The sequence below is a fragment of the Jaculus jaculus genome, chromosome 16, assembly GCF_020740685.1.
Source record: "Jaculus jaculus isolate mJacJac1 chromosome 16, mJacJac1.mat.Y.cur, whole genome shotgun sequence".
NCBI lineage: Eukaryota > Metazoa > Chordata > Mammalia > Rodentia > Dipodidae > Jaculus > Jaculus jaculus.
The window spans coordinates 36,143,525-36,157,578 of record NC_059117.1 but is presented as its reverse complement, the minus strand read 5'-3'; the positions used below and the strand labels follow the sequence as shown (position 1 = coordinate 36,157,578).

Here is a 14,054-nt window from a genome sequence, read left to right as displayed (position 1 = left end):
TCCAGGGCCTCCAGCTACTACTCAAGCTGCAGATGTGTGTGTCACCTTGTGCACATGTGTGACCCTTGCACACTTGTATCACCTTGTGTGTCTGGCTTATGTGGGACCTGGTGAGTTGAACGTGGGTCATCAGGCTTTGCATGCAAGCGCCTTAACCACTAAGCCATCTCTCCAACCAAAATTTTAAATTCTTTTCTTGAGGCAATGTCTCATTGTAATCCAGGGTGACCTGGAATTCACTCTGTAGTCCTGGGCTAGCCTCTTGAAGTTCTCCCACCACAGCTTCCCAACTGCTAGAATTAAAGGTGAGAGCCACTGCACAGGGCTTTATGATTGAAATTCTAGCAGATGTGCCTAACCTTTACCTTTTTTTCTTTTACACTATGTAAATAATATACATTCAATAAATATGAATATAAATATTAACCTAATATATAGGTTTTTTGAGGTAGGGGTTCACTCTAGCCTAGGCTAATGTAGAATTCACTTTGTAGCCTCAGGGTGGCCTCAAACTCATGGTGATCCTCCTACTTCTACCTCCCAAATGCTAGGGCTACAGGCATGTGCCACCATGCCTTGTGAATAAATTTTTAAATGCCTTTTTCAGGGCCTGGGGATGTAATTGAGCCCTGGTCAGCAGACTTTTCAATAAAGTGCTTTTTTAAAAATTATTTTTATTTATTTATTTGAGAGCGACAGAGAGAGAGAGAGAGAGAGAGAGAGGGAGGGAGAGGGAGAGAATGGGCGCACCAGGGCCTCCAGCCACTGCAAACGAACTCTAGACGCATGCACCCCCTTGTACATCTGGCTAATGTGGGTCCTGGGGAATCAAGCCTCAAACCAGGGTCCTTAGGCTTCACAGGCAAGCGTTTAACTGCTAAGCCATCTCTCCAGCCCAAGGAAGTGCATTTAATCACTGAGCCATCTGTGCAACCCTGAAAATAATCTTCTTAAACAGTGAGTTTTTAAAATATTTATTCATTTATTTAATTTTTATTAACATTTTCCATGATTATGAAAAAATATCCCATGCTAATACCCTCCCTCTCCCCCACACTTTGCCCTTTGAAATTCCATTCTCCATCATATTACCTCCCCATCTCAATCATTTTTTCCCATTCTGTAGGTTGCCTCTTTGCTTTTTTCACTGTGTCCTTTGCAGTGCAAAATCTTTGCAATTTCATGAGGTCCCAGTGATTAATCTGTGGTTTTATTTCCTGAGCAATTGGGGTTGTATTCAGAAAGTCTTTGCCAAGACCAATGTGTCAAACAGTGATTTTAATGAGAATTATCCAGTGCCCACATATAAGCCAGATGCACAAAGTGGTGGAGTGTCTGGAGTTGGTTTGTAGTGGCAGGAGGCCTTGATGTGCCTGTACTCACTTTCTCTGTGCCTGCCTCTTAATCTCTGTTTCAAAATAAATAATATTTTAAAAAGGTGTAGTGAATGTGTGGACAAGGTAGATGGTACCAGGAAACCAACTGGTAGTCTCCTCCTCCCACACTCAAGTATGGGGCTATTTGAAGCCACTGCAGGCTCATAATTCAGGCTGGATGACAGGGTGGGACTGGATGCAAACACACCAGTCAGACTCTTGCTTTTGCCAGAGGGGACAGGCAGGGCCCGTGCAGCAGAAATACAGAGGGAGGCTTGTTTGCAGAGCTGGGTACCCTTTGGGGTGAAGCTGATGTTGGTGTAGCAGAGGAAAGATGATCCCACTAGGGTTCCATAGAAAGTTTTCGTCTGCCTTTTGTAGTGATCACAAGTGTGGATGAGTGAGCTCTGCTGCTAAGTTGAAGGGAAGGAGTCATGAATGGAGTAGAGAGGTGAAGCTGTATTATTATTCCATGATAGTGATGGTTCATGAGTATACACATAATGCCAAACTATATCAAATTTCTTGTAGTTTATTGAACTTCAGTAATACTTCAGAGTTGGGCTGGGGAAATGGCTTGGCGGTTAAAGGCGTTTGCCTGAGAAGCCTAAGGACCCCGGTTCAGTTCCCCAGGACTCACATAAGCCAGGTGCTCAGGGGGTGCATGTGTCTGGAGTTCATCTGGCAGTGTCTGGCATGCCCATTCCCCCCCCCCCCCCGCCTCCTCTCTCTCTCAAATAAAGAAATGAAATATTAAAAAAAAAAATCAGAGTTCTAAAAACCAGGCTCTTACCTGGTACTGCTGTTCTTAGTTACTTTTAAATGTTTATGCATTGGGAGAGGAAGGAGTGTGTGGACACGGCAGGGCCTCTTGTCACTGCACACGAACTCCAGATACATGTGCCACTTTGTCATCCCTCCCTCCTTTCCTTCCGTTCATTTTTTGGTTTTCAAGGTATGGCCTTGCTCTAGTAGAGGCTGACCTGGAATTCACTATGTAGTTTCAGGGTATCCTTGAACTTACGGTGATCCTCCTACCTGTGCCTCCCAAGTGCTGGGATTAAAGTTGTGCACCACCAGGCCCGGCTCTTCCCTTCTCTTTTATTTATTTATTTATTTATTTATTTATTATTATTTTTTTTTTTTGGTTTTTCAAGGTAGGGTCTCACTCTGGTCCAGGCTGACCTGGAATTAACTCTGTCATCTCAGGGTGGCCTTGAACTCATGGCAATCCTCCTACCTCTGCCTCCCGAGTGCTGGGATTAAAGGCGTGCGCCACCACGCCCGGCTTCCCTTCTCTTTTAGAGGTAGGGTCTGCTTCTAGCCTAGGCTGACCTGGAACTCTGTAGTTCCGGGCTGTCCTCAAACCCATTTCAGTCCTCCTACCTCTGCTCTCACATGCTGGGATTAAAGGCAAGCTTTATGTGAATACTGGGGAATCTGTCCCAAGCTGTCAGGCTTTGCAAGCAAGTGTCTTTAACCACTGAGCCATCTCCTCAGCTCCTTAGTTATTATTTAACAGGTTTATTGTAATATTATTTGCTTCCATACACTCCACTATTTACCATGTATGATACAATGATAACAGGTTACTCCCTTTTATCCCCTTGCCCCAGCTCCTGTTACTGTGGGGGCCCCTTTTTCTCAGTTGGGTTATGTTATTCACTGTGGGATCATGAATGCCTTAGTTGGTCCCTGTGGAGTAACAGAGGGACTGTGCCTCAGGATATTCCTACTCACTCTGTGGCCCTTACAATCTTTGTCTCCTCTACTGCAATGTTCCCTAAGCTGCAGTAGGCTGTTGGTAGTCTGATTTAGTGTTGAGTTCTCTAAGCCTCTGGATGGCTGTTTTTGGTTTTTTCGAAGTAGGGTCTCACTCTGGTCCAGGCTGACCTGGAATTAACTCTGTAGTCTCAGGGTGGCCTTGAACTCATGGCGATCCTCCTACTTCTGCCTCCCGAGTGCTGGGATTAAAGGTGTGCGCCACCACGCCCGGCTTTTTTTTTCTTTTTGAGGTAGAGTTTCACTCTAGCCTAGGCTGACCTGGAATTCAGGGTGGCCTCGAACTCATGGTGATCCTCCTACCTCTGCCTCCCAAGTACTGGGATTAAAGGCGTGTGCCACCATCCCTGGCTCTGGATGGCTGTTTTTTCGAGGTAGGGTTTAACTCTAGTCCAAGCTGACCAGGAATTCACTATGTAGTCTCAGAGTGACCTCCTACTCATGATAATCCTCCTACCTCCAAGTGCTGGGATTAAAGATTTGTGCCTCTACTCCTGGTTTGGATTTCTTATTTGATAGGTTTGCATTGATCACTGTGTTTGTCACCATCCACCTGGGGCTGGTTGTCAGCCTAGCAGTAAGAGCAGTGTTCATGTCCTAGGCCCTGGCAGATGTGATAGAGGTGGCACATCTCATGGTGGTGGGCAGACAGCTTACTTCTTGTCTTACTGATAGATCTTGGTTCACCTTCATTTTCTCAGCCATCTGTAAAATAAAGTAGATTCTTCAGGCAAGAGTGAGAGAGCCTGAGTTTATAGGGGGTATTCAAATTTGGGAGATGATTTTATATATGTGTGTGTGTGTGTGCGTGCGCGCACATGCGCCAGCCTGCTCTTGTTCTCCAGAGAGCAGTGGGAGCTTCTGTTAAGAGTCTGTGTTTCCTGACAATTGGATTCTGACTTGGCTTCCAATAACAGATATAAATTTTCTCCCACTGAATGGGCCTCACATCCAATCAGAAAATAGTTGGTTACCTGCAGACAAGTGTGTACTTCTTGACCAGCTGGTTGATTTTGTGGTCTGTAGGGTCTCCTGCTTATTCATGATATTGGTGACCATTTTAATATTAAAACTTTTTCCTTTTGTCTTAAGTATTTTTTTTTCCTTATTATTTTAAGAACTTAAAGGGCTGGGGAATGTTTTACCAGTTAAGGTGCTTGCCTGTTAAAGCTATAGACCCAGGTTCAATTCCCCAGTTCCCACATAAAAGCCAGGTTTACAAAGTGGCTCATGCATGTGGAGTTCATTTGCAGTGGCTGGAGGCTCTGGAGTGCCCATTCTCTCTGTCTCTCTCCCTCTCTCCTCTCTTCTTTTGCTTGCAAATATATTTTTTTTTTTTAAAGGAACTTAAGCTGGGCATGGTGGCACACACCTTTAATCCCAGAACTCCACAGGCAGAGGTATGAGGATCATGAGTTCGAGGCCACCCTGAGACTACATAGTGAATTCTAGGTCAGCCTGGGCTAGAGAGTTCTACCTCAAAAAACAAAAAGCACACAAACAAATAAAAAAGGAACTTAACATGCTAATGATTTTTTTCTTTGGATGACATTGTGAAAGTTTTTTTTTAATTTTTATTTAATGTGTCTGTGATCCCTATTATATGGCAAATTCATCTTTGAAATAAGTGAGATCCATAATGAATATTGTTCTAATGAGCTATACTGAGTTTCCTCTATAATAACATTCTTTAAAATATTTAATTACTTATTTATGGAGGGGGGAAGGTCACCCAGGACTTTTTGCTGCTGTATATGAACTCCAGATGCATGCACCAATCTGTGCATCAACCTTTATGTGAGTACTGAGGGATCAAACTCAGGCCATCAGGCTTTACAAGCAAGCACCCTAACCACTGAACTACTTCTCCAGGCAACATTCTTTCACTTATGAAATACTTGCACGTTTTTTGTGCCTGTATTGATACTTGGACTAGAGCAGTAAGCAAGAACAACCAAAAAATTACTGTTCTTAAGGTGATTATGGCAGCTCATGCCTTTAATCCCAGCACTTGGGAGGATGATCTTCATGAGTTCCAGTGCAGCCTTGTCTACAGAGTGATTTCCAAGCTGGCCTGAGTTGCTGGAATGAGACCTTGTCTTAAAAAACAACAACAAAAACAAACAAACAAAAAACTGTTCTTGTGGAGATTCTATACTACTAGTAATGAAACAAATGTGTGAAATTATATGGTACCATTTAAATTCTCAAAAGAAAAATGTAAAAGTTAAGCTTTATGAGTTGATAGTACTTCCATAGGCAAGGATTAATGTGCCTTTACTGGAATACTCCACCAAAGGAGATCACCAGATCCCAAAAGTGCATCCATTTGCAAGTTAGGGATCACCCTCAGTTAACAGAGGAAGAAAGCCTATCTGTAGACAAACTGTCACAAACTTCAAACTGCATCCATTAGTCAAGAACCTGAAAAACACCACATGAGGTGAAGCCTCCTTCAAGGAAATCTTCCCAGCACTTGGGATGCTCAGTAAGTTAGAGTCTAGCCTTGGGGGAAAGGGGGCATACAAAGTGAATTTGAAGTCAGCCTGGGTACAGTGAGACCCTACCTTAAAAAGAAAAGATCAGAAAACCAAAACCAAAACCAAATTAAAAAAAAAAAAAAAAGAATGATCAGTGGGGCATGGTAGCACATGTCTGTAATCCCAGCACTTGGGAGGCAGAGGTAGGAGGATCACTGTAAGTTTCAGGGCAACCTGAGACCACGCAGTGAATTCCAGGTCAGCCTGAGCTAGAGTGAGACCCTACCTTGAAAAACCAAAAAAGAAAAGGAAAGGGAAGGAAGGAAAGAAGGAAGGATGGATGAACCAGGTGTGGTGGTGGGAGGATCACTGTGACTTTGAGGCCAGCCTGGGGCTACAGAGTAAGTTCCTGGTCGCCTGGGCTAGAGTGAGACCCTATCTTGGGGGGGGGGGGCGGCGGGGGTGGAGACAAAGAAATCTTAAGGTTTATTACAAAATTACCATAAGAAGGTACCATGTTTCTTAACAACTTAATTGTCTCCTGGGATAGAATTTTCAGGGACTGTTTGTCCTTCATATTTTGCAATTAAATTAATGAATAAGTAGGTTGCTGTAAATTTATAGAAATTGATGACTGCTTTTTAGGAAAAAGTTTAGTCTTTGGAAGCTAAAATGAACTTGATACTGATTAACCATACTTACAGTTCATAACCCATAGTTAGTATTTTAATAGATTCTCCATAGAATAATACAGTGTAACACCTCAGTTCAGGACTTCATACTTGTTTTCCCAGCTAGTTTGGGGTCAGAAATGTTTGTATCTGTTTACACCCTTCACAAACAAATGCTCATAACCACTCACAGTAGTGTTCGAGTTGCGTTTTTCATTTTGCCGTGTGCCTGGAGTTTACTCAGTGGAGCTATAAAGGAAGGAAGTGCTTTAGAGGACACTTTACAGATTACACTTGAGTTTCTTAACTTGGGCTCTAGTCTCATGACTTTGTGTATAAGGAGGAAGTAGGATGATGCATTTGTGTATGCATGAGAAATAGGTGCAGTTTCCATTCAGCCCTGAGAGCCAGGCAGTGGCTCTGAGCGCCGCTGCCGCTGGTGCTTGGTTCTGCACAGGAAATGAGATTAAAGCTGGGACAAGGGACGGCTGGCAGACAGACGTTACCTGTCTGCTCATCACCTGTGTACTCTTTGTGATGTCTTCCCCCTAGTTCTGTGTCTCGGGCTCGCCTGCGTCCCGGAGATTCGTACCGGGGTCCTTTGACTTCACAGTCAAAGGCTCTGACCTCTAAGCCATCTCCCGTTTCCCTTCCCCTTAGTTCTGTAGCCCAAAGTCCCAGTTAATTCTTTGGCTCTTTTCCATCACAGTTACTTGGTTATTTTAAACCCTGTTACTGCCCTGGCTAATAACTTGGGAAACTAAAAATTTGTAATTTTCTCTCCCTGTCCTTCCAGGTGCTGGATGGTTTACTGGTCCAGTATGGAGTGGTGGAGAGCTGTGAGCAAGGTACCTGTCTTCTGAATTGCTTTCAAATTTGTTAACGGAAGGAAGCAGGAAGAAAATTAACTTTCATTCTGTGTTTTTCTCTTCTAGTGAACACTGACTCGGACACTGCAGTGGTAAATGTGACCTATTCCAGTAAGGATCAAGCTAGACAGTAAGCAGTGGGAAACTTTCCTCTATATCGAGTAACTGAGTCAAGAACTTACACTTTATGCGCTTCCAAACTGGAGGAGGGCTAGTAGGTAGCAAAAGAAAAGCATATTTGGCAAAGTTTAACTCTACAGTTACACCTTTCTTTTTAAGTATGCATGACTGATAAGAGTCTGCTTTGTTTTAAGGTTTATTACATTTCAGTATATTTTGGATCTGTTAACAGAGTGATGCAATATGGAATTGAGCTACACCCTGTTTGCAAAAATCTCTGGGCCTGAATGTTGTTCCAAATTGCATTGTTTATATTCCTTACTTCTGTGTATGGCACATTGTTGCCATTTTCTCTGAGTCTGTTAAACTGTGTTAAACTAATAGCAGTCAGATGTCACTGTCTTCTCCCTGAGCTCTCACCTTGGCACTCTTTTTTTTTTTTTTTATTTGAGAGTGACAGACACAGAGAGAACGACAGATAGAGGGAGAGAGAGAATGGGTGCGCCAGGGCTTCCAGCCTCTGCAAACGAACTCCAGACGCGTGCGCCCCCTTGTGCATCTGGCTAACGTGGGAGCTGGGGAACCGAGCCTCGAACCGGGGTCCTTAGGCTTCACAGGCAAGCACTTAACTGCTAAGCCATCTCTCCAGCCCTCACCTTGGCACTCTTACTTAGAACCAATGTAACTTCTAAGTCGGCTTGCAGTAGGAGAAATAGATTTGTTTGTTTGTTTTATCGAGGTAGAGTCTTGCTCTACCTGCACTGTGTAATCTCAGGCTGTCCTCAAACTCATGGCGACCCTCCCACCTCAGTTCCCCCCCTTCCCCACCAGTGCTGGGATTAAAGGTGTGTGCCACCATGACAGCAGAATTAGAATTTTTAAATGACCTCTGCTGAGTCGGTGACTCCAGGTCCTCTGTGAACAACACTCTTGAGAAACTTTGAACCAGTATCATGTGCTGTTACAGTCAAGTTCACATTGCTGGCAGAAATCACTCGACCAAGACCAGTTTTGCTGGGGGGAAAAAAAATGTTTATTTTGGCTTACAGACTTGAGGGGAAGCTCCATGATGGCAGGGGAAAGCGAGCATGAGCAGAGGGTGGACATTACCTCCTGACCAATATCAGGAGAGTGTGCCAAAAAAACTGGCAAGGGGAAACTGACTATAATACCCATAAGCCTGCCCCCAGCCATACACTGCCTTCAGTAGGTGTTAATTCCCAAATCTCCATCATCTGAATGCTAGAACCTAGCATTCAGAACACCTGTGCTTAAAGTCTCCATAGTTTTATGAATCCTAATGATGTTCAAGCATCCCTGTAATCCAAGGTCTTTTAACTGATCCATAATACAAAATAATAATAATAAAACAATAATAATAATAATGGCACAGACTAAACACACTGCAAAAGATGGCACTGGGCATATCAAAGAAATATTCAACCAATACAAGATTTAAACAGGGCAAACATCAAACTCTGTAGCTCCAAATCCAACAACTAGTCAGTGACAAATCTCTAAGTCTAAGTCTGATAATTCTAACCAGCAACAAGTCTCTGGAGTTCCAATTCTGCCCCTACAGCTAGGCTATTTTTAGTCCTGAAAAACTTCATCTACCCAGCACTTGGGAGGCAGAAGTAGGAGGATCGCCGTGAGTTCGAGGCCACCCTGAGACTCCATAGTGAATTCCAGGTCAGCCTGGGCTAGAGTGAAACCTTACCTCGAAAAACCAAAAAAAAAAAAAAAAAAAAAAAAAAATCATCTAGGGCTGGCAGCTCTCCTTAGCAGCCATCTCGTGATCCCAGCATCTCCACTGGGTTTCCACTGCAACCCATGGTCCATCCTCATGGCTCTGTCTGGTTTCCATGCAGGTATCCAATATACCTGCTTCACACTGCCCATGGCCATTTCCAAAACACAAGACTGTTGCAAATTCAATGACCCTCTCTTTCCTGCATTTCTTATACTCACAATACCAGGTAGGGTGCCAATTTATTAATCCAGGTGGGAATAAAGCAGACTTTGAAGAAAGGAAACTCCTTGAGCTTTCAGACCCCTTCAAAATAGTCTACATTCTTCCTGTTGCCCTAGTGCAGGACCGCTCGCCCAATCTCAAAGGTTGTAATCTCTCTTATAATTGTAGTTGAACAGGCAGGAGTTTCAGCCCAAAGATTTCATTTCTGTGCCATATCCCTCTGCTCACACCAGTCCATTTCTGCACAAAACAACCCTGCACAACTTCTCAGGACATGGGCATGACAGCAAGCTTCTCACATAAACTTGTGTCTAGCCCAGTGCAAGTAAAGCTTTTTCTCACCATCACAAGCCAAACCTCACAGTCCATAGTTCTTACTGCATTCAGGTCTTTCAACTCTGACCAGAATAGTCCATTAAGCTGTACATACAGCCCCACAAGGCATCTCTTAGGCCAAGGTTTCAAATCCTTCCACATTCCTCTTGAAAATCATCTCCCAGAAGGTCAAAGCCACATAGTCCGGTTTCAAGCAGTAATGACACACTCTTGGTACCAACTGTACTGTTGCAGTCAGGTTTGCATTGCCCGACAAGAGCAGCTTGTGGAACAAAGGGTTTATTTTAGCTAACAGGTTTGAGTGGAAGCTCCACGATGGCAGGGGGAAATGATTGAATGAGCAGAGGGTCAACATCACCCCCTGGCCAACATAAGGTGGTCAATAGCAACAGGAGAATGCACCAAACACTGGCAAAAGGAAACTGGCTATAATACCCATAAGCCTGCCCCAAACAATACACTGCCTCCAGGAGGCATTAATTCTCAAATCTCCATCAGCTGGGAACCTAGCATTCACAGCACCTAGGTTTGTGGGGACACCTCAGTCAAACCACCACATGTGCCATATGCAGAAGCCAGAAGAATTGCTATAGACTTTGGGGAAGAAATTTTGAATCAGAAATATGCAGTATTCTGCAAGGTAGAGTGCTGGTGGTGGCCAGAATCTGTAGGAAACACGCGGGATCCAAGCTGTGCACCAGGCATCAGGATGGACCATTCACAACCCAGCCAGTGAACACCAGAGCAGCGCCCATAACCTGATCTTCCAAGTACTGCCCAGAGGTAAGTGGCAGTTGGGAACCTGAGAAGGACCACCTTGCAATGAGACTGGCATCTGTGACTCAACCTCATAAGAGACTTCCCAGAGGCAAGAACAATATTTATAATTTGACACCTGAAGAACTTCTCAGAGTTTTGGCCAACATTGGTGACCCAAACTGTGAAAGATCACCTACTGTTGAGACCAGCACCTGATACCCAATCATGCAGAGATCTGGTCAATGGTGAGACCAGCATCTGGGGGTCTGGGAAGGAACATTAAGTGTTAGAATTCGGGATTGGGGGCTGGAGAGATGGTTTTGTGGTTAAGGCGCTTGCCTGCAAAGCCAAAGGACCTCAGTTCAATTCCCCATTACCCACTCAAGCTAGATGCACAAGGTAGCGCATGCATCTGGAGTTTGTTTGCAGTGGCTGGAAGCCTTGGCGTGCCCATTCTTTCTCTCTCTCAAATAAATAAATAAAAATAAAATAGTTAAAAAAAAAAAAAAAAAGAACTTGGGATTGACCAGAGTGAGGTAAGGAATATAAGAAAGGGAGAAGAGCCAACCTCAACAGTATAGGCTTTATAGGAATATACCGAGGGGCAGTCTTCTCCTAGGGAAATAAGAATGGATTTTAAGTAGTTGGGCTTCAGGACAGCCCAAGATGGGGAAGGTGGGGGTGGAGTTAAACAAACTTTAGGTTGTCTCTATGTGCTGTTTACTTTTCTTTGGGAGTGAAAAATGGGAAGAAAGAGCCCCTTCTTTTGTTTACTGACCACCTGATGAGAGGGGATTAGGGCTGTTTTCTTAGGTGGCCTGATAACTCCTGGAGTCTGGCCATCTTCAAGCTAGTAAGTTTTATGGTCCAAAAGAATTTTTCCAGCGAGGTTAGTGATTAATAAATCCTTTACTGAGAGTCAAGGTGGAACCAGTGAACAGGTGAGACTGTATTCAGACTGTCTCTCCACCCAGCTCTCTGCTTCACACTTACCTTCCTTTATTTAGTGTTTATCATCAATTTATTAGGACAGTCTGGTCTGTTTACCCTCCTTTCTTCTTACCCCCTCCCTCCTTCCCCCCACTTTTATTCTTTCATTTTCTTATTTTCTTTTGATAAGCTTTTCCAAAGAACAATAGGCTGGCCTGGTTTGTGGGTTCTGCATATCACAGCCACCTCAAAGTTGTGATTATTTTAGGTTATATGATTGCATTTCTCTGTTTTCATTCTCCCTTTAGTCAAAACTGTCTCATCTTCCTCCCTTAGCCATCTGTTCACTTTCTCCCTTCTATTTTTTTTTTTTTTTGCTCCTCTCTCACTTTCAAACCAATATGAATCACTAGTCTTAATCTTTTTTCCTTTTCATGCATACCCATAGTAGCTAATAATTTAGTGCACACTATATTGGCACTGTCCCTTTACTCCCTGAAATAATTCATGCCAGGGGTGATTATTTATTTGACTATTATTGTATATTCATAGGGTCCTAACTTTTCAGAGTGATAGTTTTGTTTTGATTTTTGCTTTTGTTTTTGTTTTTCAAGGCAGGGCCTCACTGTAGCCCCAGTTGACCTGGAATTTACTATGTAGTCTCAGGCTGGCCTCGAACTCACAGTGAACCTCCTACCTCTGCCTTCTGAGTGCTGGGATTAAAGGCGTGTGCCACCACACCTGCCCAAAGTGATAGTTTTGCATGCAGTATTCTACTTTGAGAAGAGTAATAGAAAGTGGACCTGGAGCCCTGAGGATCAGTCCAACAGAAAAATACTACCTCAGCCCTATTGTAACCCTCTTGAATAGTCAAACACAGAAGATAAAAGGTGATATTAAACAAACAGCAACCACAGAACCCTGAACTGGGAGATAGTTAAGTCGGTAAAATGCTCACCTCACAAGCATGCGGACCTGGGTTTGACCTCTAGTACTCATGTAAATGCTGGACACTGCTAGTGGCTGTGATACCAGCTCTGAGTAGGTGCAGTCAGGTAGACCCTGGGGCTTGCTGGCCCCCTGTTCTATTGTAATTGCTGAGCTCTAGGTCAGGAGAGATCCCACCTCAAAGGAGGTGGACGGTGCTCCTGAGGTGCTCTGTTCTCTTCATGCATGTACACAGTCCCATCAGTGTCCTAACTTCAGTTGCACCAGTCCTAGCCCAAAAACAAGAAATGTGAGAAACTAAGGCAACATGACTCCTTTCCCCACAGTAAAGCCTCTAATGATGATAGTGAATGAGACGAAATCCCAAAGAATGCACCAGAATAATTATCAACATGTTCAAAGAAATCGAGTGTACAAACTTATGAATGAATTTCAAGATAACATAAACAGCTGGATGAAATAAGGAGGTCAATACAGGATATGAGCTGGTTTCTTAAAGTATTATGAAAAATGTTGCCTGAAAGCTTTCTAATATTTTTTCCTCAATTTTTATTAACATTTTCCATGATTATAAAAAATATCCCATGGTAATACCCTCCTTCCCCCCACTTTCCCCTTTGAAATTCCATTTTCCATCATATCCCCTCCCCATCTCAATCAGTCTCTCTTTTATTTTGATGCCATGATTGTTTCCTCCTCTTATGATGGTCTTGTGTAGGTAGTGTCAGGCACTGTGAGGTCATGGATATGCAGGCCATTTTATGTCTGGAAGGAGCATGTTGTAAGGAGTCCTACCCTTCCTTTGGCTCTTACATTCTTTCTGCCACGTCTTCCGCATTAGACCCTGAGCCTTGGAAGGTGTGATCAAGATGTTACTGAGTACTCCAGTCACTTCTTTCCAGCACTATGATACCTTCTGAGTCTTCCCAAGGTCACTGCCATCTGAAAAGAGAAGATTAATACAAGGGTATGAATATTAAGAGAAGTGTTACTGGGCAGTTTGATAAGCATAGTATATACATTTTTCCAGACATCAGCAGATGTTACACCCCTAGGGCTCATGACTATCCCTGTTTAAGTTTTCAGTATCAGGGATGTATTCCCTCCCATGGAGTGGGCCTCCAGTCCAATTGGAGGGCAGTTGGTTTCCACCATGACAGATGTGCCACTATTGTACCCGTTGGCTCATTTGGCCTGGCTGGCCAATTATAAGACTTGCAGTGTCCACTGTTGAGTATCTGCATTGGTGGTATCACTTAATCCCATTGAACTACATGTAGAATGGCTTCTTCCAGCTTTCTGTCAGTTGGTCTACATGGAGGAGGTTATCAGCTCAGTTCTAGCAGGATTTCTCAGTGGCCTTACAGCCCAAGTATGTAAAGTCTTCAGCAACAGGGTCTTACCATCTATTCCTGGTGGGAAACCAATGGCCTCGGCAATGGCCTATAATGTTTTGGGGCATCAGGGACCTCCCTGGCCAACAACTCACTGGAGGTATTCCATCCCTGGTACTGAAAATTTTCTAACAACTATCTATGGCTCCTGAGTTTTCCATTGTCCAAAACCAGAGGATTTCATATGGTTTATTTGTGTCCTCTTAGATTTTGATTAGCCCTCCCTACACCTTTCCTTTACTCAGTTTCTTCCCCTGGCCTCACTTTGGGCCCTTTCACCACCATTGATCTATTTTTCTACTTATATATATACAATACCAACCTAATAAGTACTCTCCTCCCTTCCTTTCTCTTCCCTTTATATCTCCTTTGTAACTTACTGTCCTCTGCTACTGAGTTTTTTCCTTCTCACAC

The 14,054-nt window shown here is 43.6% G+C and overlaps 1 protein-coding gene across 2 annotated transcripts in view; it reads left to right on the top strand.

Moving 5' to 3' along the window:
* Igf2bp3 (insulin like growth factor 2 mRNA binding protein 3) overlaps positions 1 to 14,054 on the top strand; it is a 180,993-nt gene that overhangs the window by 102,215 nt on the left and 64,724 nt on the right. For both annotated transcript variants that reach the window (XM_004652816.3, XM_045135802.1), the window contains 2 exons: positions 7,106 to 7,157; positions 7,245 to 7,308. In XM_004652816.3, coding sequence (XP_004652873.1) covers positions 7,106 to 7,157; positions 7,245 to 7,308 — 116 coding nt within the window. The remainder of the gene's footprint in view (positions 1 to 7,105; positions 7,158 to 7,244; positions 7,309 to 14,054) is intronic.